Source organism: Cervus canadensis, chromosome 13 (genome assembly GCF_019320065.1).
Source record: "Cervus canadensis isolate Bull #8, Minnesota chromosome 13, ASM1932006v1, whole genome shotgun sequence".
Classification (NCBI taxonomy): Eukaryota; Metazoa; Chordata; class Mammalia; order Artiodactyla; family Cervidae; genus Cervus; species Cervus canadensis.
Window position 1 is genome coordinate 25,449,521 of NC_057398.1, and position 26,600 is coordinate 25,476,120.

At 43.4% G+C, this 26,600-nt stretch overlaps 2 protein-coding genes across 2 annotated transcripts; both read right to left on the minus strand.

Annotated features, from left to right (window-relative positions):
- Positions 1-606: 606 nt before the first annotated feature.
- Positions 607-3,485, minus strand: LOC122451724 (melanoma antigen preferentially expressed in tumors-like). The gene is made up of 3 exons (XM_043484638.1): positions 3,199-3,485; positions 2,195-2,767; positions 607-1,180 (listed from the first exon to the last, which is right to left on the minus strand). The coding sequence occupies exons 1-3, from the start codon at positions 3,483-3,485 to the stop codon at positions 607-609; spliced, it is 1,434 nt and encodes a 477-aa protein (XP_043340573.1).
- An 8,005-nt stretch (positions 3,486-11,490) lies between these two features.
- Positions 11,491-14,266, minus strand: LOC122451725 (PRAME family member 8-like). The gene is made up of 3 exons (XM_043484639.1): positions 13,980-14,266; positions 13,052-13,624; positions 11,491-12,043 (listed from the first exon to the last, which is right to left on the minus strand). Exons 1-3 carry the CDS (start codon positions 14,264-14,266, stop codon positions 11,491-11,493), a joined length of 1,413 nt encoding a protein of 470 aa, XP_043340574.1.
- Between the last annotated feature and the right edge of the window lie 12,334 nt (positions 14,267-26,600).

Consider the following 26,600-nt stretch of genomic DNA (forward strand, 5'->3'; position numbering starts at 1 on the left):
TCATGGCCTGAGTCAGCCTTAAAGGTCCTGCCTGGGCTTTCATGAGAGTGCCTCATTGGACTCTGAGTATGCTCCTCTCTGTGTTTATTAACCCACTGAATAGCCCTAGAAGTAAAAACGGAGGTCAGAGATGCCCCAAAGAATAAAGAACTGGTTGGAATGGTTTTGAATCATAGACAACTCAGTGCCTTAAAAAAAAAAAAAAAAAAAATCAGTGTCCGGAGATTCCTGTAGTAAAAACTGAAAAATTAAGATGATACATCATGGATGACAGCAATCCATTTACAATGAGGGTCTCTTATTTCGACCATTTCTTTACAACTATTTACCCAGGGATAACTCCAACATGTGAGTCTCAAGCTTGAATCCACCTAAAGAAATTTAGGTTCCTAGTTATGACACTACAGGACACATGTCCACAAGCATTCCTTTACCAGGAAGACTACATTTCCCCCTGCAGTCCTGCTCCCCCTGCAGGATCACCTTTCCTTTTCACATTCACATTGAGCAGATGTCTGAAACCAGCTCTATTTTCCCTTCATGATGTATCTTGTTCTAGATCTCAGTTTCCAAGTGCTCAGAAGAAAGCTTTGATTGATGCACCAACTAGGCAAGGGTGTTACCACCATATATGATGGGCTCAGGACGATAGAATGTGTTATCTCCACAGTGTGGGCAGGGTGTGAAGCTAATCCAGATGGTCCTGGGATGTCTCAAGTGCTTCAGAATCTCAAGCAGTTCAGTCTGACACTGGGCAAGTCTCCCAGGTTGGAGGATCCCATCAGAGCTGAAACTTTCCTTAGGCACAGGGTACAGTTCTCGACTTAAACTGGGAAGCCCAGAGGTATGTTGCAGCAGCTTCTCCATGATGGCCATGGAGAGGAGGTTACCACAGAGATTGAAGCAAGTGAGCTGGATGCAGTGGCTCAGGGCTGGCAGGATGGCTTCAAGGTGGGAGTCCCTGATCCCACATTGCTCTAAGTACAGTTCCTGGAGGGTAGATGCAATTTTCTCCAGCAGAGCTGGGAGGAGCTCAGAACTAGAGTAGGTCATGGTAACCCCACTCAGATCCAGGCCCCTTAGGTGACTGATATTCGGGCTCTGGGATAGATGGGTCAGGTCTGAATCTGTAAGCAGGCAGTGAGTTATCTCAAGGTTGTCCAAGGGGGTCATCAGGTACCTGGGGAGAAAGAGAGGAGTTAGGTATTGGAAACTGATGTGGAAATTGATCATAAGTTGAGAGACAAGTGATCTGCCCAAGCCCAAGTTTGCTCTGATCATCTAATAAGATTAATACTCAGAATGGCTAATCTTATTGTAGACAGTCATTTCACCTCCTCTGTGGGACTGGGTCAAGTACACAGAGTTTTAAAAGCTCCCTCTCCTCAGTACTCAAGCAGAGATAACTGTACTCTGCTTCCTTACAAAGAGGAATGAAGATAATGGAATGTACCAGGCAAACTTAGAGAAGAGCCTGACATCTTGTCTCAGTAAAGAGTGGACATCACTGAATGTTAATAGTAAGAGATATACTTATTAGACAGGCTACCTAGGCAGGCTACTTTCTGAACATGCTTTGGCCCCAGACATCCATCTCAGGCAGGTGAGGCTTCTGGGTGACATGCAGAGAGGACAAACCTGGGCAAAATCCCACAGCATCCACAGAGGATGCCAGTCTGCAAGGGTTCATTTACATCCCTGCTTTATCTGCAAGTTAAGTACCAATTTTTATGATCCCTTTGACACCTGCCCTATTACCATCATCTCCAGAATCATGCATTTCCCATATATTATTTACCATATCTGGAGCAAAAAGCATCATTTTACAGACAGAGAATTTGAGATAGGCTCATCATAGTCACAAAACTGGAGAACACAGAGCATCAGTTTAGAAATGCTCAGGGCTAGAGGAGTTCTCTGTGTTCAATGCCCTCTTTCCTTACCTATTTTCCTAAGTCATCTAGAAAAGATATCTCTTCCTAAGAAATCAAATACCCACCCCCTAGATTCTAATCTTTAGTCTAAATCTTCCTATCATAGTGCCCCTTTCAAGAGCCTTTCTCCCAGTTTGGACCCCTACCTAGATTTGGGTGGTTATGTGATACCACAGTTCACAATGGGGCAGCAAAAGGGACAGTGCATTTGATATTCTAGTGTTGGGTTCACTGTTACTTGGTCAGTGGTTCACACTCACCTCAGCATCTGGTCCAGGCAGCCTTCGAGGTAGAAGGGAGATTCCAGTTGGAGATCCCGGAGACAATGCAGCCTCAGGAACTGAGAAGTAATTTTGACAACGTGCTCTTCCTCCTGCTCCTCGGGATCAGGCAGGTGGATGTGGGAGATGAGGAGTCTCTGCAAATTGCTCATCTGGCCCAGGAGAGGAGCAAACATGGCCAGGGTGGACAGATGCCAAGTGCAATTCACATGTAACTCCTGGATACAGTCCAGCTGCACCATACTCAGGACCTTCATAATATTATCCATGGAAGATGAAATAATCCTCAGCTTCTTACAACATAGGTGTATGGAAGCTTTCCTCTGTTCCACCCATCTCATAAGGTAGGTAAGGAATCCATCCGTGCTCCTTTCCTTCAGGTGAAGTTCTATGAACACCTCGAAGGGAGCCGAGGGCTGCTCGGTCCTTGACCTGTCCTCAGCCCCTGGTGCCATTGAAGAGCTTGAGGGCACATGGACACTGGATCCAGACCACATTCTCCAGAAGTCCTGGCCAGTATTCCTTAAATCCAGCACACGCAGTTTGCCCCTCCTATGGGGAAAAAGCAAATTGGCAGTGATGATTTTAAGATCCACAAAAAATTTAGGCAACACTGACTTCCCACCTGAGCTTTTACTCCACATTCCCAATGTCACAAGCTGCCTTGTCCTCTTCTTCCCTCTCTGCCTCACATTCCTCCACCTCCTTTTCCATTTCACTTTCCCCTTACTTTCTACTCTAGGGCCCCTACGCATCCCTGTGAGGAGGCTGGCACTTGTACTTTCACGTTTCCTTGCATCTCAGGCACTTCTACACTGCTGGAAGGCATTTCCCAAAGTGAGCTCAGTAATGACCAAGTCTCTGTGTTTTTTCATTGGCATCACCAGAAGCAACTGATCCATACATGTGCCGTCTACTCTCCTGATGTCAGCTGTCTCTTCTTGACTGCTCATGACCTATCAGATTACCTGCATCAGACTCACCTGGGCTGATCTTTCTGTGCAAGCAGGACATCGAGTCCATCCAGCACTGCTTGTAAGGTTCCCAGATGAGGCGTCTGCATCAGGCCCCCTAGAGGCAGGCGGACAAAGGGCCAGGCTTGCACCAGGGCCTTTAGGGTCTTTCTGCGTCTTCCACAGAATGCTTCCATGAAGAGTGGGGGAAAGAGCTCGATGGGCAGATACTCCAGAGCAGAAATGGACAAGGTCTCATCAGTTAGTAGGCTCTTCCCTGCCAGGTTCAGGAGTCTCAGGGGGTTCCGGACACTCATCCTGAATCTACTTCTAAAGGAATCCTGTGAGAACTTGCAGGAAAGAAGGCATCATTCTCAGGTAAGCATGAACACCCCTTCATCTGTCTCCCCACCCTTCAGAGGAACCATCTCTGAGTGAAAGTCTCTGCTCTGATAGTTGTGGAATAGCCTCAATTTTGCACAATTTCACTCCAGTTCAGGCTTAGTAAGGAAAAAGTGATAGCTATGCCCCACAGACACCAAATGGCAACCCACTCCAGTACTCTTGCCTGGAAAATCCCATGGACTGAGAAGCCTGGTAGGCTACAGTCCATGGGGTCACAAAGAGTCGGACATGACTGAGTGACTTCACTTCACTTTAAGGAGGAAGAAACACAACCCACTAGTCCATTCATACCCATTTACTGCTTTGCTTAATCAGGTTTCAGTGGGAAGTATGTACCAAGAGTTGAAGGTTAAGTTCCATCTTTTTTTGGGGAAAATATTTAAATCATCACTTAGAGCCTTAAAACCAGGGGAATAAGAGCATCATGTAGCCCAACACAGCCTCCGTCCTCAGTTCCCACAGTTACTGAACTATAAACATGAAACAGATACTCCTTAAATAAATATCATTTGCACAAACTGGATATTTTTAATGTCAAGAAATAAAATTTCAAAAATTTAGATGTTTTCATTAAAAAATAAAATCTTATTAGTTAAGATATTTTTAAATGATATAAAGGAAAGCACATAACAAAATGTTTGGGATTAATGCAAAATTACACTTAGAGGTAAAATCAAAGGCTTACATGTATACATCTGAAAATAAAGAAATCTCCCTGACATCCACTGCTGCATGCCACCAGTGGAAACCCGCTGACCATAGGTAAGAGGAGGGGTCCTTTGCTGAGGTCTGTAACTTACCAGCTTTACTGAGGTTGACAGGGTGCTTAGAGGTCAGATCTGGTGGAGAAGCCAGACAGTGACTCCAGAGGAAGAAGTTTCTACACCTCTTCCTGATGCCTCAGGTTTTTATTGGCCTTTCTGATCACATCTTTCCTCTGTACATCCAATCAGAAAGTGAGACTTGATTAGATTTCTAAATGTCCATCAGGTAAATCCTGATTGGATCTTTGCTTATAATCAGGTGATTTGACTGAATCAGATATTCATTCAGGAAGGAATACATGGTAGGAAGGGAGTCAAATATTCAACCATGGATTCACTCTATGAATGCTGACTAAGTTCTACTAATAGGGTCACTTATGGGGGCTCCCAGGTGGCTCATTGGCAAAGAATCCGCCTGTCAATCTTTTGATTTCCCTTTCAATTTCATCAGTAACCTGTTCATTATTTAGAAAAGTATTGGTTATTCTCCATGTGTTTGTGCTTTTCAGAGTTTTTTTCTTATAATTTATACCTAGTCTCATAGCATTGTGGTCAGAAAAGATACTTGATACGATTTCAATTTTCTTAAATTTACTGAGGTTTGATTTGGGACCCAAGATGTGGTCTATCCTGGAGAATGTTCCATGTGCACTTGAGAAGAAGGTGTATTCTTCTGCATTTGGGTGGAATGTCCTGAAGATATCAATGAGAGCTATCTCATGTAACATATCACTTAAGACTTTTGTTTCCTTATTAATTTTCTGTTTTGATGATCTGTCCATTGGTGTAAGTGGGGTGTTAAAATTTCCTACTATTATTGTGCTACTGTCAAATTCTCCTTTTATGTCTGTTAGTGTTTGTCTTATGTATTGAGGTGTTCCTATGTTGGGTGCGTAGATATTTACAATTGTTATGTCTTCCTGTTGGATTAATCTCTTGATCATTCTGTAGTGTCCTTCCTTATCTCTTGCAATATTCTTTATTTTAAGGTCTATTTTGTCTGATATGAGGATTGCTACTTGAGCTTTCTTTTGATTCCCATTTGCATGCAATATATTTTTCAATCCTCTCACTTTCAGTCTATATGTGTCTTTAGATCTGAAGTGGGTTTCTTGTAGACAGCGTATATATGGGTCATGCTTTTGTATCCATTCAGCCAGCCTGTGTCTTTTGGCTGGAGCATTTAATCCATTTGCATTTAAAATAATTATTGATGTATATCTATTTATTTACTGCTGGCAGAGTAGAGGACATGTGCTCATCTTCTCTTTAGAAAGATCTCACATGCTAGCAAAATAATGTTCAAAATTCTCCAAGCCCTGCTTCAGCAGTATGTGAACCATGAGCTTCCAGATGTTCAAGCTGGATTTTAAAAAGGCAGAGGAACCAGAGATCAAATTGCCAACATCCGTTGGATCATCAAAAAACAAGAGAGTTCCAGAAAAACATCTATTTCTGCTTTATTGATTACACCAAAGACTTTCACTGTGTGGATAACAACAAACTATGGAAAATTCTTAAAGAGATGGGAGTATTATACCACCTTACCTGCCTTCTGAGAAATCTGTATGCAGGTCAAGAAGCAACAGTTAGATTGGACATGGAACAACAGACTTGTTCCAGATTGGACAAGAAGTATGTTAAGGCTGTATATTGTCACCCTGCTTATTTAACTTTGATGCAGAGTACATCATGCAAAATGCCAGGCTGGATGAAACACAAGCTGGAATCAAGATTGCCAGGAGAAATATCAATAACCTCAGATATGTAGATGACACCACCCTTATGGCAGAAAGCAAAGAAGAACTGAAGAGCCTCTTGATAAAAGTGAAAGAGGAGAGTGAAAAAATTGGCTCAACATTTAAAAGATGAAGATCATGGCATCCCATCCCATCACTTCATGGCAAATAGATGGGGAAACATTGGAAACAGTGACAAACTTTAATTTTGGGGGGGCTCCAAAATAACTGAAGATGGTGACTGCAGCCGTGAAATTAAAAGACACTCTTTGGAAGAAAAGCTATGACTAAACTAGACGGCATATTAAAAAGCAGAGACATTACTTTGCCGACAAAGGTCCATCTAGTCAAAGCTATGGTTTTTCCAGTAGTCATGTTTGGATGTGAAAGTTGGACTATAAAGAAAACTGAGCAGTGAAGAATTGATGCTTTTGACCTGTGGTGTTGGTGAAGACTCTTGAGAGTCCCTTGGACTGCAAGGAGATCCAAACAGTCAATCCTAAAGGAAATCAGTCCTGGTTATTCATTGGAAGGACTGATGCTGAAGCTGAAATTTCAATACTTTGACCCCCTGATGTGAAGAACTGACTTACTGGAAAAGACCCTAATGCTGGGAAAGATTGAAGGCAGGAGGAGAAGGGGCTGACCGAGGAAGAGATGGTTGGATGGCACCATCAACTAGATGGACATGAGTTTTAGCAAGCTCCAGGAGTTGGTGATGGACAGGGAAGGCTGGCATGCTTCAGTCCATGGGGTTGTAGAGAGTCGGACATGACTGAGTGACTAAACTGACTGACTGCATGATATATATGTTCCTATTGCCATTTTCTTAATTGTTTGGGGTTTGTTTTTGTATATCTTTTTCCTCTCTTGTATTTCCTGAGTATATAAGTCCCTTTAATATTTGTTGTAAAGCTGGTTTGATGGAACTGAATTCTCTTAATTTTTGCTTCTCTGTAAAGCTTTTGATTTCTCCACCAGTTTTGAATGAGATCCTTGCTGGGTAGAGTTATCTTCATTGTACATTTTTCCCTTTCAGTACTTTACATGTATCCTGCCATTCCCTTCTGGCCTGCAGAGTTTCTGCTGAAAGATAAGCTGTTAAACTTATGGGGTTTCCCTTGCTGCTTTTAATAGTCTTTCTTTGTGTTTAATCTTTGTTAGTTTGATTAGTATTTGCCTTGGTGTGTTTCTCTTTGGGTTTATCCTGTATGGGACTCTTTGTACCTCTTGGACTTGATTAACTATTTCCTTTTCAATGTTGGGAAAATTTTCAACTATCAGTTCAGTTCAGTCACTCATTCATGGCCAACTCTTTGTGATCCAATGGACTGCAGCACACCAGGCTTCCCTGTCCATCACCAACTCCCAGAGCTTGGTCAAACTCAACTATAATCTCTTCAAACATTCTTTCATACCCTTTCTTTTTTTCTTCTTCTTCTGGGACCCCTATAATTCGAATGTTGGTGCATTTAATCTGTCCCAGAGATCTCTGAGATTATGCTCAGTTCTTTTCATTCTTTTTACTTTATTCTGCTCTTCAGCAGTTATTTCCACACCATTTTATCTTCCCAATCACTAATCCATTCTTCTGCTGCAGATATTCTGCTCTTGATTCCTTCTAGAGTATTTTTAATTTCAGTAATTGTGTTCTTTGTTTCTTCATGTTTATCCTTTAATTCTTCTAGGTCTTTGTTAATTGATTCTTGCAATTCCTCCATTTTATTTTCAAGATTTTGGATCATCTTTCTATCATTATTCTGAATTCTTTTTCAGGTAGTTTGCCTATTTCCTCTTCCTTTATTTGGACTTGTGTGTTTCTAGTTTGTTCCTTCATTTGTGCAGTATTTCTGTGCCTTTTCATTATTTTTTTTTTAACTTATTGTGTCTGAGGTCTCCTTTTCCCAGGTTTCAAGGCTGAACTCTTTCTTTCTTTTGGTTTCTGCCCTCTTAGGATTGGTCCAGTGGTTTGTGTGAGCTGCATGTAAGGTATAACTTTGTGCTTACATTCTAGTGGGAGGAGGTGAGTTTTACTTTTCCCTCTGATGGACAGGGCTGAGTGAGCTGGTAATCCTGTCTGCTGATGATTGGGTTTGTATTTTTGTCTTATTTGTTGTTTGGATGAGGTGGCCTGCACAGGGTGCTGCTGGTAGTTGGGTCATGCTCAGTCTTATATACAAGTGTTTGCATTTGTGGGAGTTCTCACTCTTTGATACTCCCTAGGGTTAGGATTTCTTTGGTAGTCTAGGGTCTTGGAATCAGCACTCCCACTTCAAAGGCTTGGGGCTTGATCTCTGGCCAGGAATGGAGATTTCACAGGTGGTTTGTTATGACATTAAATGGGTTTAAAACAAATACCCCAAAATGAGAAACCAAAGACAAATCCCAGACAAATAGCAATTGCAAAATCAGACAAATAATAATTAAAACAACATACACAAAACACATACACCCATAAGCAGAATCAAATAGTCCAATAAAAATAAAGTACAATAGATTGACCCAGTGAACAAAGGAAACCAAAAAATGATATCCATCGATTAAGAACAAAACTAACTAAGGCACAAGCTGGAAAACAAAACTAAAGCGAGGTACCAAATTGGAAATAAAAAAGTAATGAAAGCAAAATGAACAAATATGGTGAGAAAAAGAAAGAAAAGAAAGAAAGAATAGAAATGTAAAGTTAAATAGAGGTAGATAAAGAAGATTTGTGTATATATATATACACTAACTGTAAGAGGAAAAGAACAGTAGGAAAAGCAAACAAAGGAATAAATGTAGAAAAATAATAAGCTGAAAAAATTTAAAAATTTAAATTTAAAAAAGGGGGAAAAAGTACAAAAGGAAAACTTTATAGAACTGCAAAAGGGCAACATAGAGGCAGAAGTTTATAACAGAACCAAAAAGTATGATTTAAAAAATCTCAAAAGCTTAAATAGGTTTCATAGTGCTAATAAAACCAACAACTACAACAGAGGGAGGAAAAAGGAAAAAAAATCAGAAGAAACTGCAGAAAAAGTCAAAATATAAGATTAATAAATGCTTTTCTTGAGCTTTTGCTGTCAGTGTCCTTTCCCTCTCTGGGCGTTACAGTCCACCTTACCTCCCTAGGATGCCCTCCAACACTGTACTGGTCTCTGAACATGCTGTGGTGCCAGCTCAAACTCTGATCTGGTTCTACTCCTGTGTGTTCTTGCCTCCACTGTCCACAGCTGTCAGAACAAGTGTGTTTTCTTTTGTGGGAGCTCTCAATGTCCTTTTATATATTCCATAGACAGAGTCTGCCTAGTTGATCGTGTGGATTTAACCTGCAGCTTGTACAGCTGGTGGGAAGGTTTTGGGTCCTCTTCCTTATCCACACTGCCCATGGGTTTCAACTGTGGTTTCATCTTCACCTCTGTATGTGGGTCGTCCATGGGGTTTGCTCCTGGGGCTGTCCTGGAGGACTTGGGTCTGGCCCAGTGAGTATCAAGTGTGGAAGTGGTGCAGGTGTTTGGGTACCAGGGGCCCTGGCAGCACCAGGTACTCAGGGGAGGTGGTGGCTAGAGAAGCAGGAAAAATAGTGCTCTAGAAGTGTAAGGCAACCCACTCCAGTATTCTTGCCTGGAGAACCCCACTGACCGAGAAGCCTGGCAAGCCACAGTCCACAGGATCGCAAAGAGTTGGACACGACAGAAGCAACCCCACATGCATAGAAGCAAGACTTTTCTTGCCTATGGCAGCTCTGCCCCAGTGAGGGCTGAGCCTGAAGGTGGCACAGCTGCTTGGGTCATGGGAACCCTGGCGGCGCCAAGTGTGCAGGGACACGGACTGCCTCAGCTGCAGGAGTTATGGCCCTAACAGAGTCTTTTGGAGCCTCTGGCACCTGGTGATCAGGCCTCTTTGGCTAGTCTTTCTCCATTGCTCCACTGGTTCAGGCACTTAGAGGGTTCCCTTGCCTGGGGTCCTTCTCTGCTGTTCAGCGCCTCAGGCACATAAATTGGCCACCCTGGCTGGGGTCCCACCCTGTTGTTCGTTGCATCAGGCACCCTGGGTGGGGTCCTACTGTGTTGTTCCATGCATCAGGCGCTTGATGGGCAGCCTCTCTATTGTTCAACTGCCAATGCTGACAGGTGGGGAGAGAGAGGCTATGGTGATGGCCCCACCTCCTATGCATGACTCAGCAGTATTGTCTTGTTTCCGTGACTTCCTGGCTTTCCTCCACAGGCATTTCTCACCACAATCTCCTCCCTCACATCTCCTTGGTCAGTCTCCCAGCAATCAACAGCAGCCCTTGCCCTGGGATTTTTCCACAATCCCTAAACTCCAGCTCCTAGCTATTTCACCTTCTAGGTGACCTGCATCCCTGTCTGGGGTAAATAGGGCTGTGGCAAGGATTGTCTGATTCCCATTTGGTTTAGGCTGTCAAAGATCAGCTTCTTCACTCTCGGCCTCAAATGTTTCTTCTCTGACCAAGGCAATTTCCCCAATGTGGGGATCAGACCCCTGTCTCAGTTCCCCAAACCAATGAAGGCAGGTCCAGTCCTACTAACACTCTGGTTTTTCCCCCTAGTTCCTTCATCCTACTGAGTTTTGTGTGGTTCTATATATTCTTTTCCAGTGGTCAGGTACTCCTGCCTACTCTCAGCTGGAGTTCTGCAAGCACTTCTGTGTCTGAAGGTATATTCCTGATGTACCTGTAGACAGAGATGTACTCCACATCCACCTACTCCTCTGCCATCTTGTTTCCAACTGGGATGTGTTGTTGAGGACATTGAGTATGTTTCCTTTGTTGCTTGTATTAGCCAGTAGAAGAAAGTAAGGAAATCAAAAGGAAAAAACTAATAAGGGAATGATGGAGTTTCAGATCATAGTCTATGGAGTACTTTTCACTTGCATCTGTAACTGGATATTCTGGAGCTGTAAACACAGAAAGCATGATAATATCATGGACAACATGTTTTCATTTACTATGCAGGTCTTTTTATTTCTGATCATTTGTACAACTTTGCATACAGAAATAACTCAAACTGAATCATCCAGAAATTCAAGTTCATATTTGACTTCATAAACATGTCTCTAAAAGTCCCCAGCAACTACCCAAATCAACACATCCTTCTAGAATCATGCACTCTTGCTGGATCACATTTACTTCTCTCAATCACACTGAGCAGATATCAGAAACCAAGGGTGCATTTTCCCTTCATAATGGACCTATGTCCTAGATTTCAGTTTCCAAGTATCAGAAGAACGTTTATGATAGAAGGAACCACCTAGGTAGGGTATTTGGAAAAGGAAATGGCCACCCACTCCAGTATTCTTTCCTGGAGAATCCCAGGGACAGAAGAGCCAGGTGGGCTGCTGTCTATGGGGTCACACAGAGTCAGACATGACTGAAGCGACTTAGCAGCAGCAGCAGGCAGGGTATTGCAGTATTATGCATTGGGACTCAAGTGATCACACATGTCATCACCACAGTAAGGACAGGGGCTGGGGCTAACCCAAATCTTCCTGGGACGTCCTAAGTCTGTAAGGATCTCCCAAAGCTCAGCTTTTAGCTGGGCAAGTCTCTCCTGGTGAAGAATACCCAGAGAACTGTAACTCTCCCGAGGGGCAGGATAAAGCTCTAGACTTAAATCAGACAACCCATCAGTATGACGCAGGAGACTCTCCAGGACAGCCATGGAGATGAGGTTCCCACATATGCTGAGGACCCTGAGTTGGGAGCAGCTGCTCAGGACAGGAAGGATGGCCATAAGGTGGGAGTCCATGATCCCACACAGGTTTAAGTCCAGCTCTTCAAGAGTGCCTGCAACTTTCTCCAGCAGAGCTTGGAGGAGCTCAGGACGAAAGTTGGTCAAGGTAACACCATTCAGATTCAGGCCCTTTAGCTGACAGATGTTCCTACACTGGGACAGATGAGTCAAGTCTGATTCTGTAAGCAGGCAGTTGGTTATTGAGATGTTGTACAAGGAGGTCTTCAGACATCTGGAGGGAAAAAAAAAGAAAAACTAGCAATTAGATATGGAAAACCAGAGTGATAAGTGATCTCCACTTGAGAGGTAAATGATTGGCCTGAAGCCAAATTTGTTATTACCATCTGATAAAACTCAATACCCAGAATGTCCAGTCTCATTTTACCTAAGTCCTGCCATTTTCATTTTGTGACTGGATCAAGCTCAAAGAATCTTGAAAACTCCTTTTCCTCATATGTCAAGCAGAGTATAACATACTCCACTTCCTTAGGAGCATGAATGAAGATAATGGATGCACTAGAAATGCTCAAAGGAGAGCCTGAGACAGTCACCATCAAGTGTGGACACCACTGAATTTTAGTACTGGGAGATGAGATAAATATGCTTTTAATTCAGATCTCTTCAGTCAATGCTTGGGCTCCAGATGCCTGTATCTATGGCCAGGTCAAGCACTTGGAAGACATGTAGAAACAATAAGACCCCATACATTGCCCTGGGGCTGCCAAACTTCAGCAACTTCCAACCGGGCATCATCTACAAACCTTCTATCATTGTTCACTCTCCTTTTGCTTCAGCTTCATTACCATTAACTTCAGAATCATGCACTTCCAGAATATTACCTTATATGCAACACAAGAGCACCTTTAAGGGCTGGGACTTTAAGACAGGCTCACTGTGGTCACGAATTAGTGACCACAGAGTTTCTTTTTAGAAATGCTAAGGTCTGATGTGGTTTTTCCTTGTCAATGCCACCTTCACTAACCTGTTTACCTAAGTCATCCGAACAAAGATATCTCTTCTAAAAGAAGAAATAACATTCATGTCTGCATTACATTTATGCCCCCTTAATTCATAGATTCCTAACCTGACATCCCTTTCCAGAGCTTCTATACTGGTTTTCTCACACCTTGATTGCTCTGCTTATGTGTTACCACAGGTCACAGTAGAGCAGCAAATGAGACAGTGCATTTGATATTTCACTATTGTGTTCACTGTTACTCAACCAGCACTGGTCCCCTACCTGAGCATCTGGTTCAGGCGGCCTTTGAGGAAAGCTGGACCTTCCATACGGAGATCCTGGAGGTACTGCAGCCTGAGGATCTGAGAGGTAAATTGCACAAGAGCCTGATGGTCCTGTTCCTCAGCAACAGACCCATGAATCGGGGAGAGAAGGAGTCTCTGAACATTTCTCATCTTGCCCAGGAGAGAAGCAAACTTGGCCAGGGTGGACAGCTTCTGGGTGAGACTCAATTCTACCTCCCGTACACAGTTCAGCTTCACCATACTGAGAATTTTCTTAATATTTTCCTTGGACCTTGAAATAATTTTTATCTTCTTACAGCACAGGTGTATGGAGCCTTTCCGTTGCTCCACCCACCTGAGGAGGTAGGTGAGGAATTTGATCGAGGTCTTTGTCTTGAGACAAAGTTCTATGTATACCACCAAGGGAGTCAATGGGTGCTTTGTCCTTGACATGTCCTCAGCCACTGGTGCCATCAGTGAGCTTGAGGACACATGGTCCATGTCTCCAGACCATATGTTCCAGAAGTCCTGGCCAGTATTTCTCAAGTCCAGCACCTGCAGTTTGCATCTCCTGTGGGGAAACAGAAGATCGGGTGAGATTCTTTAAAATATACACTACATGAAACTACAGCCTCAGAATTTAGGCAACATTCTAACTTCCCATCTGTGCTTTTACTTCACATTCCTGATATCACCTCTGTCTTTCCTCTATCCTCTCTTGCTCACTTTCCTCCAGCTCCTTTTCCTCTTCCATCCTTCTCCTTATACTTTTGTAAGGTATTTCCCAATGTGATCTCAGCAATGCTCAAAGCTTCTGAGCTTTTTCAGAAGTCTCTGTTCCACCCCTTGGTCATTCACTGTCCCTGACACCAGCAGTGCCTTCTAGGACACCCAAGATCCTACCAAGCTACCTGGTTTGGACTCACCTGGGGTGAACCTTCTGGGCCAACAGGACATCAAGACCACCCAGCACTGCTTGTATGGTTCCTTGGTGAGGCTTCTGCATCAGGCCTCCTAGAGGCAGGCGGGCAAAGGGCCAAGCTTGCACCATGGCCTTCAGGGTCTCACTGTGTCTGCCAGAGAAGGCGGCCATGAATAGTGGTGGGTAGAGCTCCATGGGCAGATACTCCAAAGAGGAGATGGCCAAGGCCTCATCTCTCACCAGGCTCATTGCTGCCAAATTCACAAGTCTGGGTGGGTTGTTAGCACTCATCATGACTCTTCTCTGAATGGAATCCTGTGAAAATGCAAGAGAACAAAGCATTCTTCTCAGGTCTATCATACCCATAAGTGTGGTCTCTCTCCCCATCCCTCAGGGAAATCAAATCAGAGCCAAAGTCATTGCCTTGGAAATGATGAACCAGAATTGAAGAAACAGTTTGTCTGGCTTCCAGTCTGGATTTGGTAGGCACTAAGCCATAGGTCTGCCCCTCCTGGCACTAGAGCAAGAATCTCTCCAGCATGAAGAATGAAGATAGGCAACCAGTAGCTCATTCATTTCCTTCCACTGATTTGTTTAATGTGTTTCCCTGTTGTGCATTTGTATCAGGAGACTGAACAAGCTGACTCCCTTTTTCAAAGGTGAAAGCATATAAAGAATCACACAGGGCCCAAATTATGGGGATAGAAGGTCATGTGGAACTTGAACTTCCATCCTCAGTTCCCACAGTTAACTTTGATTGGAAGGATTAAGGAGATACCTTAAAAGAAATGCCATTTGTACATAGATTAAAACTTTAATGTCAAGAAATAGCATTTCAAACAGTTAGATGTCTTTTATTATCCAGAAAAAACTGCTTGATAAGACATGTAATCAATATAAACCAAAGCCAAAATCAAAATGTTTAGGATGAAGGCAAAGCTACACTTTGAGCCAAAAAGAAAGCCTAAAATTTGTTAACCAAAAGAAAAGAAAGAGGAAAACTCTTCCTGTCATGTCAGACTGCATACCATCTTTCATAACTGCTGGCATTGGCAGAATATCTTCCCTGAAGTTGGTAACTTACCAGATCTGATGTGGTTGCAGGGCTGCTCAGATCAAACCTGGTGGAGAACACAGGCACTGACTCTACAGTGAAAAGCTTCTGTGTCTCTTCTCTGGTGCTTCAGGCTTTTATAGAACTTTCTAACCACATCTGCCCTCCTAACTGCTAACTTCCAATCACAAGGCACTACCTGATTAGATTCCAGAATGTCCATCAGGTTAATCCTGATTGGGTTACTGTTAATCTCCTGGTGAATTGATTGAGTCAGACTCCATTCTTCTAAGAGAAAGAATGGGGTTTGGTGGGGGGTGAGGAATCCAGGACTTATTCCTTGATTCACACCATACAATTGGATTGAGTTTTGCTAAAATGGACAGTTGTATTTCTGAGTAGGAGAAAGGTTATGAGTTCCTGACATCATACAAAAAACAAAACCAAAAGCAGTGTCCTGAATACATCATTGTTGGGAGATCTTTGGCCAAATAAATTTATTAAATATCAAAATTAAACAGCTTCATAAAGGTAGGGGTGTCATTTCCAAAGGAAACCAAATTAACTCCTTTTGCTTCCAAGTTATCTCTTAGGGATTATATGGGAAACACAGCAGATTGTGAGTGTAATCAGAGAGCAAGGAATGTGCAATTGGAGATGCAGTTGACTATTCAGGCTTAAGTCCTGAGTCTTCTAAAGGATATCTGGTCAAAATCCTAGTGAGTACTAAGGGTGCTTGCTGGGCAGTGTGGCAGTGGCCATTCCTAAAGGGACCCTGTGAATGACTCAAACAGCCTCATGGCTGTTTTTTATTTTTTATCTGGAGGAAGACAGACATTAAAGGCTTTTCTTTGGGTGATATTTATAAAATAAACAGGTGTGGCCTAGGAGACAGTCTTCTTTGAGGGTTTTCCTCCTAAAATGTTGAGACCAGGACAGCAAACTGACTTGCAAAGACTAAATCTGAAAACATGAGCAGAGGGAGACGTGACTAGTTAGTTCTGTGAAGGAGTACATTTTCATGTCTGAGAGCCAGTGAAGGTGGTCAGTGTCGACTCTGTGCGAACTTAGGGTGAGGAGTGAAATAAGCATGGATCAGTCCCATCTAACCTTGTCCCCAACGTAGCAGCTGCTACCGGTACACATTGTCTTTGCAGTTCTTCCCACAGAGGATGCACCTGAGATGGCAATTAACCCCAGGCATATTCTCTGGACTCATGGAGCAGAACTATAACCACATTGGCCCCTTTTCTAAGTAATTATTGATATTAATTGATAATACTTGACTTAACTTGATACTTATTTTATGAGTAGTGTAAAGACATGACTTGCTGCCCATTTCCCAGTTCACCTGATTGCTGCTGGACCATGTTGGGAGGGTTAACAAGGAAACAGGACACCAGCAGGAGACCCTTTGCTGCTCCAGGCAGGAGGTGAGGGACAGCACTTGAGTGGTCCTCGGAAAAGCTTTCAGGATGTTCTGGGGGCAGAATCAGAAGCACCTTGCTCTTACAAGGAGGTTGAAATGGAAGGATAAAGGAGGTTCCATGGAATCCCCTACAATTTGATTGTGTCTTCCTGAGACTGGGAAGGATGAGGCAGGAGCAAGTATGGAGAAATAAAATAAGTAATCTGTTAGGTCACATTAGATTTGAAATAGTGACAGCCTTAAGTAAAAAGAAATATCAAGTACCGAATAGCACCTGAAACAAAATCCTATTCATATAAAATCATACATATACTCACTCAAGAGCTAATGGTAAATGTCTCTTATGAAATTTAAATTTTGTATTTGGTGTGGCAGAATCATGGGGGTGCAAAGGCAATTCCAGCCCCAACAACATCCCCACCCAAGCCCACAGACCAAGGGAGGTCTCAGGTCTAGAAAAACAAAGACATGCGTTTTCTCCTCTGATATTATAAAGATCATTGTGGGACAGGTTAGAGTTCCAGGCTTAACAGTTTTCTCAAACCAGAGGCTACAGGGTGGCCACATATATACCACACACAAGATTTTAAATAAAATTTGTGACCAGAGACTGAACACCATATTTTACATCACAATTTACTCTCCAGTGTCCCTTGGGGGAAAAATATTTAAAGAAAAATTTAACAACACTGAACCCACCTTCCTGAAGACCTTCTCGAGCATTCATTCAAAAACAGTGCACTGATGTGAGGTCCCGTGCCCTCCATGTCTCCCTACTCACCTGTCATCCTTCGCTAACCCCCCAGCTGGCCCTGAAGGATGTGGGGCTCCTGCCTCCTGTAGGAAGATCCCAGACAATTGGATCTGAGCCTGGGGATTTGCACCAGGGAGAGAAGAATTCTGTTCTCCCACAACTTCAGTGGGAAATGGGGGCTGGGGGTGGTGTTAACTCCCAAGTGGGAGTTGGAGTCCTGGGTCTCAGGAACCACATATACCCAAGCTTTTTCTCCAGTGGCTATGGGAGTGCATATCAAGAATAAACAAAACCCAGCATTAAAATCCAGATTCATGAGCAATCTAAGGCACCTACAGTGTCACAAGAACCCCAAAAACTATTTTTCAAAAAAAGAACTCTCTCAAGGCCCAGGGCATGAAATGAGCTGCAAGAAATTTAATGGGACCTGGCAGTGAGCCTCAAAGTGTTTGTAGGTCAACAGGGCTTAGCCTTCCAATTCAGGCATGAATTCTCTGAACATCCCTAAACCTACAATCACCAACTGGCCCCAGAAGATTTCCAAGAATAAAGAGAAAGTCATTGGATGGGGAAATCTGATTTAGATTTCTTTCACTCCTGCTCCCTGAAGTTAGTGCCAATCAGAAAAACCCTGATCCTGAAGCCAAAGCCAATGTTAAAGAATTGTCAAATTGGCCATCAGAAGACACACTTTTCCCAGCCAATAGGTTGAACTCCAGGCAGAGACATCCAGGCTTGCTTTTAAAGTGTTGGCTTCCATAATCTAAGCATCACAACTTGGCAGAGGAAACGGCTGGCATGTGAAGCTCTCCATCAGATGTGGCCTTAGATATTGTCTTGATTATGCTTGTAGCCCTGTAATTTACAGAGGGTTTATTCTGCACCAAGTTGTAGGCTCAGTGCTTTTTTCTGAGTTACAGATTACATGGTAATCATTCAATAGAGTGAGAAGATGACTGAAGCTCCAATATTTTGGCCAGCTGATATGAAGACCTGATTCATTGGAAAAGACCCTGATGCTAGGAAAGATGGAGGGCAGGAGGAGAAAGGGGCGACAGAGAATGAGATGGTTGGATGGCATCACTGAATCAATGGACATGAGTTTGAGCAAACTCCAAGAGATGGCAAAGGACAGGGAAGCCTGTTGTGCTGCAATCCATTGGTTGAATTTTTAAGGTTAATTAACACACATCCCACAAACAGACTGTACATTTTTTTATCCCCTGTGTTATACAATAGGTTCTCGTTAGTTATCTACCTTATACATAGTGTGTGTCCATGTCAATCCCAGTTCCTCAATTTATCCCTCCCATTGTCTTCCTTGTTGTCCATATGTTTGCTATCTACATCTATGTCTCTATTTCTGCTTTACAAGTAAGTCCATTTGTACTATTTTTTCTAGATTCCATATATATTTTGCTCCTGGACATATCCCCAAGGAAAACCATAATTCCAAAAGATACATGCATCCCATTGTTCATTGCAGCACTATTTACAATAACCAGGACGTAGAAGTAAACTAAATGCCTATCAACGGAGAAGAGGTTAAAGATGTGACATACATATGACAGAATGTTGCTCAGCCTTAAAAAAGGAAGAAAATAGTACCACAAGCATAGATATGGATGGAACTAGAGTCTGTCATACAGAACGAAGTAATTCAGAAAGAGGAAAATCAGATTTTATTTCAAAATTTATTCCCTAATGTCCTTTGGGGAAAAAATAGTAAAAGAAACATGTAGAAGTACTGATGCACCTTCTTAAAGGGCATCACTCAGCATTAACTCAGAAACAGCTTGTCTGATGTGGGCTCCCTTGCCCTCCAGGTCTCCCTGGCCTCCACCTATGGTCCTTCACTCACCCACTACCTGGCCCTGGGGATATGAGATTTCTGTCTCTTGCAGGAAGATGCCAGACAGTTTGACCTGAGACTGGAGGTTTATACCAGAGAGAGAAGAAAACTCTTCTCTATAGTGAGCAACGGGTGAGAAGACCTCCAAGTGGGAGTTGGGGGCTTGGGTTTCAGAAACAACATGCAGCCAAGCTTCTTCTCCAGTGGCTGTGGGAGTCCAAGTCCAGATAAACATGACCCAGAAGGAAAGTCAGACTCAGGAATCACCCAGGGTAACTAATGTGTCACAGGACCCTCAGAAACAATCTCTATCTCAAACAAAGATCCTGAAATCCAGGGTCTGAATTGAGCTGTGAGCAAGGTAATGTCTGGCCAGAACTGGGACCTTGGAGTGAGCTCTAAATGGTTTGTAGGTCAACAAGGCTTAGTCTTTCCATTTAAGCATGACTTATCTCAGCATCTGTATACCTACACCTGTATGCACAGATGGTTTCTGAGAAAGAATAGAAAGTTGCTGGATGGAGAAGTCTGATTTAGATTTTCTTTCACATCTGTTCCCTAGATTAGTGCCAATCAGAGAAATCCTGAGTCTAAGTCATTTAGGTGCATGTGTGCATGTTTGCCACTCCATGGACTGTAACCTGCTAAGCTCCTTGTCCATGGAATTTTTCAAGCAAGAACACTGGAGAAGGTTGCAATTTCCTATTCCAGGGGTCTTCCAAACCCAGGGATGGAACCTCTGCCTCTTGGGTCTTTTGCATTGCAGGCAGATTCTTTACCACTGGGCCATCTGGGAGCCTGAGCCATAACCAACTATAGGTAATTGTCCAGCTGGCCACCAGGCTTGTCCCAGTCAATGAGGTGAACTTGGTTCTCAGAGTTTTCTCTTAAGGTACTTGTTTCTAGAATCAAAACAACACAGTTTGGAAGAGGGGATGGCTGGCATGTGAGACTCTGCCTCAGGTTCTGGTTGTCCCTGTGGCCTTGGCTATTTCAAGGCTTGTGGTCTTTGAATGTCAGATAGCCCTGCCATTTATGGAGGATTTATTCTGCACCAAACTCTGGGCTTAGTGTTTTTATCTGAGTCCAGTATGGTACCCATTCAGTAGAGAAGAGAGAGATTCAGAGAGGGGCAGTAACTTCTTCCAAGGCACACAGCCTATAAGTCATGGAACTGGAAGTTCTTTTTGTTGACACTATTGCACTGTGCCAGCAGTGTTCTACCCACTTCGAGCTTTGCAATAGAATCCTGGGGTCACAGGCGTTTCACTTCCAGAAGGAAGTTTGAAGGAGCATGAAATTCAGATGTTTTCCACATTGTTTTCTCTGAAGAATCTATTATTCCAAAAACTGTACAGATGAAATAACAATGGAGTAGCTCCACCTGCTACAGTGGCTCTCAGTGTCTTGTCCCCCAACCAGCAGCATCAACAGCAATTGAGAACTTTTTAAAATTTTATTTTTAAAGATTTATTTTACCATTTATTTTATTTTTGACTGTGATGGGTCTTCACTGCTGCTCTCGGGCTTTTTCTAGCTGCAGAGAGTGGGGCTACACTCTAGTTTTTGATGTGCCTGCTATTTGTGCAGTGGCATTCCTTGCTGTGGCAGGCTCTAAGCAATCTGGCTTCAGTTGTTGTGGCTTCTACAACAACTCATGTTGTAGAATTCATTGGCTCTAGATCACTGGCTCAGTAATAATCAATGAAAGGTGGGAGCTTCTCAGACCAGGGGTCAAATTAGTGTCCCCTGCATTGCAAGGCAGGTTCTTAACCATTGGACCATCAGGGAAGCCCTGAGAACTTTTTAAAAAGTGACTTTTGAGCCCCACGCCAAACCTACTGATCCAGAAACTCAGAGGGTGAGACCAATATCAGTGCTTGAATAAGCACTTCCCCTAATCCCTACCACATCTGCCAAAGAGACTGAGCTTCCTCGCTTTGAGAGTCCAGGGGAAACAGGAATGTAGGATGAAGGTCCTCTCTGGGTCAGCTCCACCCTCATTTCTACTCTTCTAGAGCTATTGATCAGGCAGCCCAATTGTTAACCTGTCAGCAAACTTTTAGTCTTATGTTTGAACGCTTAGTAATCTGACTCACATACTTCCAGTTAGTGCAGGGTTAACAGTCAGTGTTAGACTCTGTGTGTGTGTGTGTGTGTGTGTGTGTGTGTGTGTGTGTCTATAAGTTCATAGAGCACTGGGATCCATTCAGTCCCACCTCAACCCCCAACCATTGTCCTCCACCTTCTCAACTGCCCAGAAAGGGTTGAGGTCTAAGTGATGGAACAGGTACTAAGCCAGAGGACGCCTGCCTGGTTCCAGGATGCAGATTGATCATGCCCATCCCCTAAATATGCACATCCTTTTCCCTGGAATATATGAATTAGATCATTTATATTCAGGGGGAACTTTGCATTTGTGATGAACTTTTTTGAGATATGGAGGTGAGGCTGATTATCCAGTGAGCCAGATGTAATCGCAGGGTCCTTACAGAGAGGGAGACAGGAAGGAAAGAAGATGCTATACTGCTGGCTTTGGAAATGGAGGAAGAGGCCAGGAGCCAAGGAATGCAGGTGCTTCCTGGAAGACAAGGAAACAACTCACTCCTAGAGCCTCCAGAGGGAGCACAGAATGTCCTATGGACTTCTCATTTCTAGAGCTCTAAGGAAATAAACCTGTGTTGCTTTAAGACCCTGGAGCTCTTGTTTTTTGTTACAGCTGCAGTTGGACTTAATACACCATCTTTCTGGGACTTCAGCAAACCTCTGAAGCTCCTTCCCAACTGTGCCAGCACATGCCATTTCTACAGTCTGCATCACCCAGTCCTCCCACCCAACTGTCCCTGCACTTAGATGGTCTCTCTCAGCATTCTAGTCTCAGCATAAATGTTTCCTCTTCAAGAAAGCTGTCCCTGATTAGGTCATGTCCTCATAACCCCATTGCTGCTATCACCTGCCCCTTCAATTCAGCACACCCCCAGGGAACTCCCTTAGGACCCACTGACCTACAAAGTACCCACTTTTGTAATCCTGCCCCCTGACATCACACTCTCACATCAGTATTTGCTTAACATCCCTTTCCTTCTGGACTGAAGGCCAGAGTCTGGCTTGACCGTGGCTCAGTAGATGTTTGTGGGATGAATGGATGGTGCAGGAGGTGTGAGGAGGCCAGCTGACTCCAGCTCAGCTGTCACTGTGTCTTCACTCCAAACTTTCTCTTTCCTATTCTCCCATCAGTCATTCATTCAATGAACATTACTCATTGAGGGTCTGTAACATGTTTTGAGAACTTGGAGTCATATATCTCTGGGTCTAAGTTTTCTCTTGTGTGAAATGGAGGTAATGCAGGTCCCTCCAGTTTCTTCTGATAGTCAAGCCTATCTTCTGCAAACTCATGATACTCCTTGTTTGACTCTTCTTTATTTGTGGGCTGGTAAAGAAAGGAACCTATAGGTTTGAAGGAAGTGGGTGCATGCCTGCATGTTCAGTCATGCCTGAGGGGTGTAGCCCAACAAGCTCCTCTGTCCGTCAATTTTCCAGGCACTAACACTGGAGCAGGTTGCCGTTTCCTCTTCTAGGGGAATTTCATGACTTAGGGATCAAACCCAAGTCTCTTGGGTCTCCTGTATTGGCAGGCAGGTTCCTTACCACTGCATGAACTGGGAAGATTTGGAAGAGGGGCAGGAACAATACAACACAGACCGTGATTCCAAGACTTCAAAGAAGGTCCTCTTTAAAACTGGGAGTGTATCTGCAGCCACTTGCTCTCTGACAGTGTGATAGACCTCTAGGTGATTCACACTGAGCTGCGATGATGTGGCAGCTTTCAGAAGCGTGGGACATGCTGGGAGCAAGGACTGATAGTGGAGTGAAAGTCATTCCATCGCGTTTGACTCTTTGTGACCCCATGAACTATACAGTCCATGGAATTCTTCAGACCAGAATACTGGAGTGGGTAGCCTTTCCCTTTTCCAGGGGGTCTTTCCAACCCAGGGATCGAACCTAGGTCTCCTGCATGGCAGGCAGATTCTTTACCAGCTGAGCTACAAGTGAAACCCAAGAATACTGGAGTGGGTAGCCTATTCCTTCTCCAGCAGATCTCCCCAACCCGGGAATTAAACTGGGGTCTCCTACATTGCAGGTGTATTCTTTACCAACTGAGCTATCAGGGAAGTCCCCCAAGGACTGATATGGAAGCTCTAAATGTAGCCAGACTCCAAGTGTTAGGGGAACACACTGATTGAAACCTCCCACCCTGGCCAGGCACCATAGTAACCATTTGCATGAGTTGTTTTATGACAGGAGATCCTGATAAGGAATACGGAACTAATAAGCCACCACCAGCGAAGGGTTCGGGAAAGGTCGAGAGGAGACACTACCTGTCTGTCCACTTCCCAGAATCCCTCTTGCTAGCATCCATCTTGGCTGAGCCATGCGTGCGCCACCAGGAAAGACTCTGAATTAGAATGATTGGCCAAAGACCACCTGGAAACTAATTCCATCACCATAAAACCCAAGACTGCGAGCCACGCGGCGGCAGAGCAGTTCTCCTGGGTTCCCTTACCCTCCTGCTCTCCACCCGGGTGCCCCTTCCCAATAAAATCTCTTGCTTTGTCAGCATGTGTCTCCTCGGACAATTCATTTCCGAGTGTTAGACAAGAGCCCAGTTTTGGGCCCTGGAAGTGGTCCCCCTTCCTGCAACACAAGTAAGCCATTCAAGGAATTGGGAACATGGAGGGTATTCAGGGTACCTTTCCTGCCTGAGAAGTAATCACCTGTGAGGTTGTGACAGAGAAACTCAGACACAGACACAGATGTCAGTGGTATAGTCAACTTTTATTCAAAACTATACAATACAGGAAAATATACCCCATTATGTAAATGGACTTCATTCACAATTCAACAGGTGCAAGTATGGATTCAATACCAAGAAACAGGGTTTTGCTGGCTGGTAAATTCTGAGGAGATGATATCACTTCTGGGAGGAATTCTGGCTAAACCAGTCTTCTTGCTGAACACCTTATCAGATAACAAGAGTGGACAGTAGGTATTCTGATAACATTTTGGGGGTGATCTGATATTAAGAGTGTGGTTTCTTCCTAAGGAGAGTTACAATTGTTATTCAAAGTGAATTTTATGTGAAAACCTTCAGACACTCCTGGGAGAAGTTCAGGAACCTGAATAATTGTTGATCAAACAAATAATTGTTTTAGTTGAGAGGATTTTGTTGGGGCACTGGGTGGACTGAGCAAACACTGATGTAGTAAAGTGTGTGGCCAACTTGGGAACAGGTGAAGGTCACTGGTGCTGGGCAGGGAGGGCTCGGGCAGGTCACATGGGGCTTGGAATAAAGAGGAGATACTTTGTAAGATTTCCATGATCTGAGTAATATTTTCTCAATCTCTGCAGTGGTTGTTGGGAAATGATTTTTTTGGTAGGCAGAGAAGCAGGAATGGAGAGAAAGGAAAGGGTACAACCTGCATCCTGGCTTGATCAGAGCAGTTGTGTTGGACACACATAGATGGACAGACACAGGAGATGCCATGGCCTTGGCTGTTTGCAGGCAGCTTGGGTGTGGATGTGGCAAAAACATAGAGGGGAGGATGACCACTGGAATATTGATGGGTACACAGTAATCTTGCCTTTTCTTCAGGGTGATGGATTTCTATGAACTGAATATTTTTTCCCTATCTCCTACTCTACCTCACACACACACACCCCCCCACAGACACGCCCCACAAATTCATACCTTAAAGCTTTACTCCCCAGGGTGATGGAAGTTGAAGTTACCTTAGGATATAACTAGGTTTGAGTGAGATCATGAAGCTGGAGATCCTTGAGCCATTTAGTGCCCTTAAAATCAAATGAAGAGACTTGTGCTCCCTTTCCCACACCAAACGAGGAAACTAGGAAGCTTGTTCCCTCCACAACCTAACTTCACTGCCTCTCTAATCTCAGGCTTTCAACCTCCAGAATTGGAAGATGTAAATTTTCTTTGTTTAGGCCCCTCAATGCATATGGTTGTAATGGCATGAATTGACTCAGACACACATAAATGGGATAGAAAGAGTGTACAGGAAAGTAGGAGATATTTTCGGGCACATAATTTTTTTTTCTTGAAATATCACACAGTACACAATAAGAAACTGGAAAAGGTGGACATGAGGCAAAACAGCCCATATTACACTGTGCGCTCAGGGGCACAAAGCAATACCTCTTTCCCTATTGGATTTGACACAAGCATCTCACAAGTACTGATGAGGAAAAATGCAACCACTAGCCCATTCAGGTACATCCACTGCTTTGCCTAATTCATGTCTCACCTGGAAGTCAGTACCAAGGAGCCTGAAAGCTCACTTGAATCTTTATTTGAGGAAAATATTCCAGCTATGACTTAGAGCCCTAAATCTATGGGAAGAGGAGGGTCATGTGGATCAACACAGCCTCCATCCTCAGTTACTCCCATTAAAAAGATTGGTAAAATGAAGGATGTGAGAGGGTAACAGGCAGGAAGGCCAGGGGTCTCCAAATGGAGGAAAGAGGCTGCAAGTGCCAGACATTTTTATCTCTCTTAAGCGGCAGGAAGAAACAAACCAGCGATCTGTTTTTCCTTTTCTATACAAGTTTAAAAGGAGGTTTCTCTTGAAATGCTGTGTTGCCATGACACCTGGTCTCACCTAAAGCTAACTACTCTCAAACCTTGAGTTAACCAATACATTTCTTTTTCTTATGGAAATGTTGTCTTAAGCTATGTTAATATACCCCAGACTCTATCTTCAAGTTGGTTCCGCCAAACGGCCTAACTTACTTACTCAGGTATTGTTCCCCTAATCTATGTAAATGAAACTATTTGTTGGTATTCTGCCCTTCTACAAGATTCAAGTCAATGGTTTTATGGCCAGGGATGAATTATCTGGTGCCATCCTAAATTTTATGACATTCCTTTCTTTTCATTAACAGACTGTGAGCGACTATATAACATACAGCTAAAGACTAGGAGGGGGGTACTCTTTTGCCCCCTTCTGATGCCTATGTCAGAAGCTTTCTCTATCTCCTTTATACTTTAATAAAACTTTATTACACAAAAGCTCTGAGCGATCCAGCCTTGTCTCTGGCCCCAGATTGAATTCGTCTCCTCCGAAGGCCAAAATTCCGGCGTCTTATCGTTCAGCAACAACCTTTCAGATATACACCTAACTTGAATTATATTTGTGTATAAAAATCATTTTAAGTTTGAATAAATAAAATTCCAAACTGATGGTTTTCATTTAAAGTATCCAATTAGTCAGGTCATTTAAAAACATTATCAGCTTTTGCACAATGAAGGAAACTATAAGCAAGGTGAAAAGACAGCCTTCAGAATGGGAGAAAATAATAGCAGATGAAGCAGCTGACAAAGAAATAATCTCCAAAATATACAAGCAACTCCTGCAGCTCAATTCCAGAAAAATAAATGACCCAATCAAAAAATGGGCCAAAGAACTAAACAGACATTTCTCCAAAGAAGACATACAGATGGATAACAAAAACATGAAA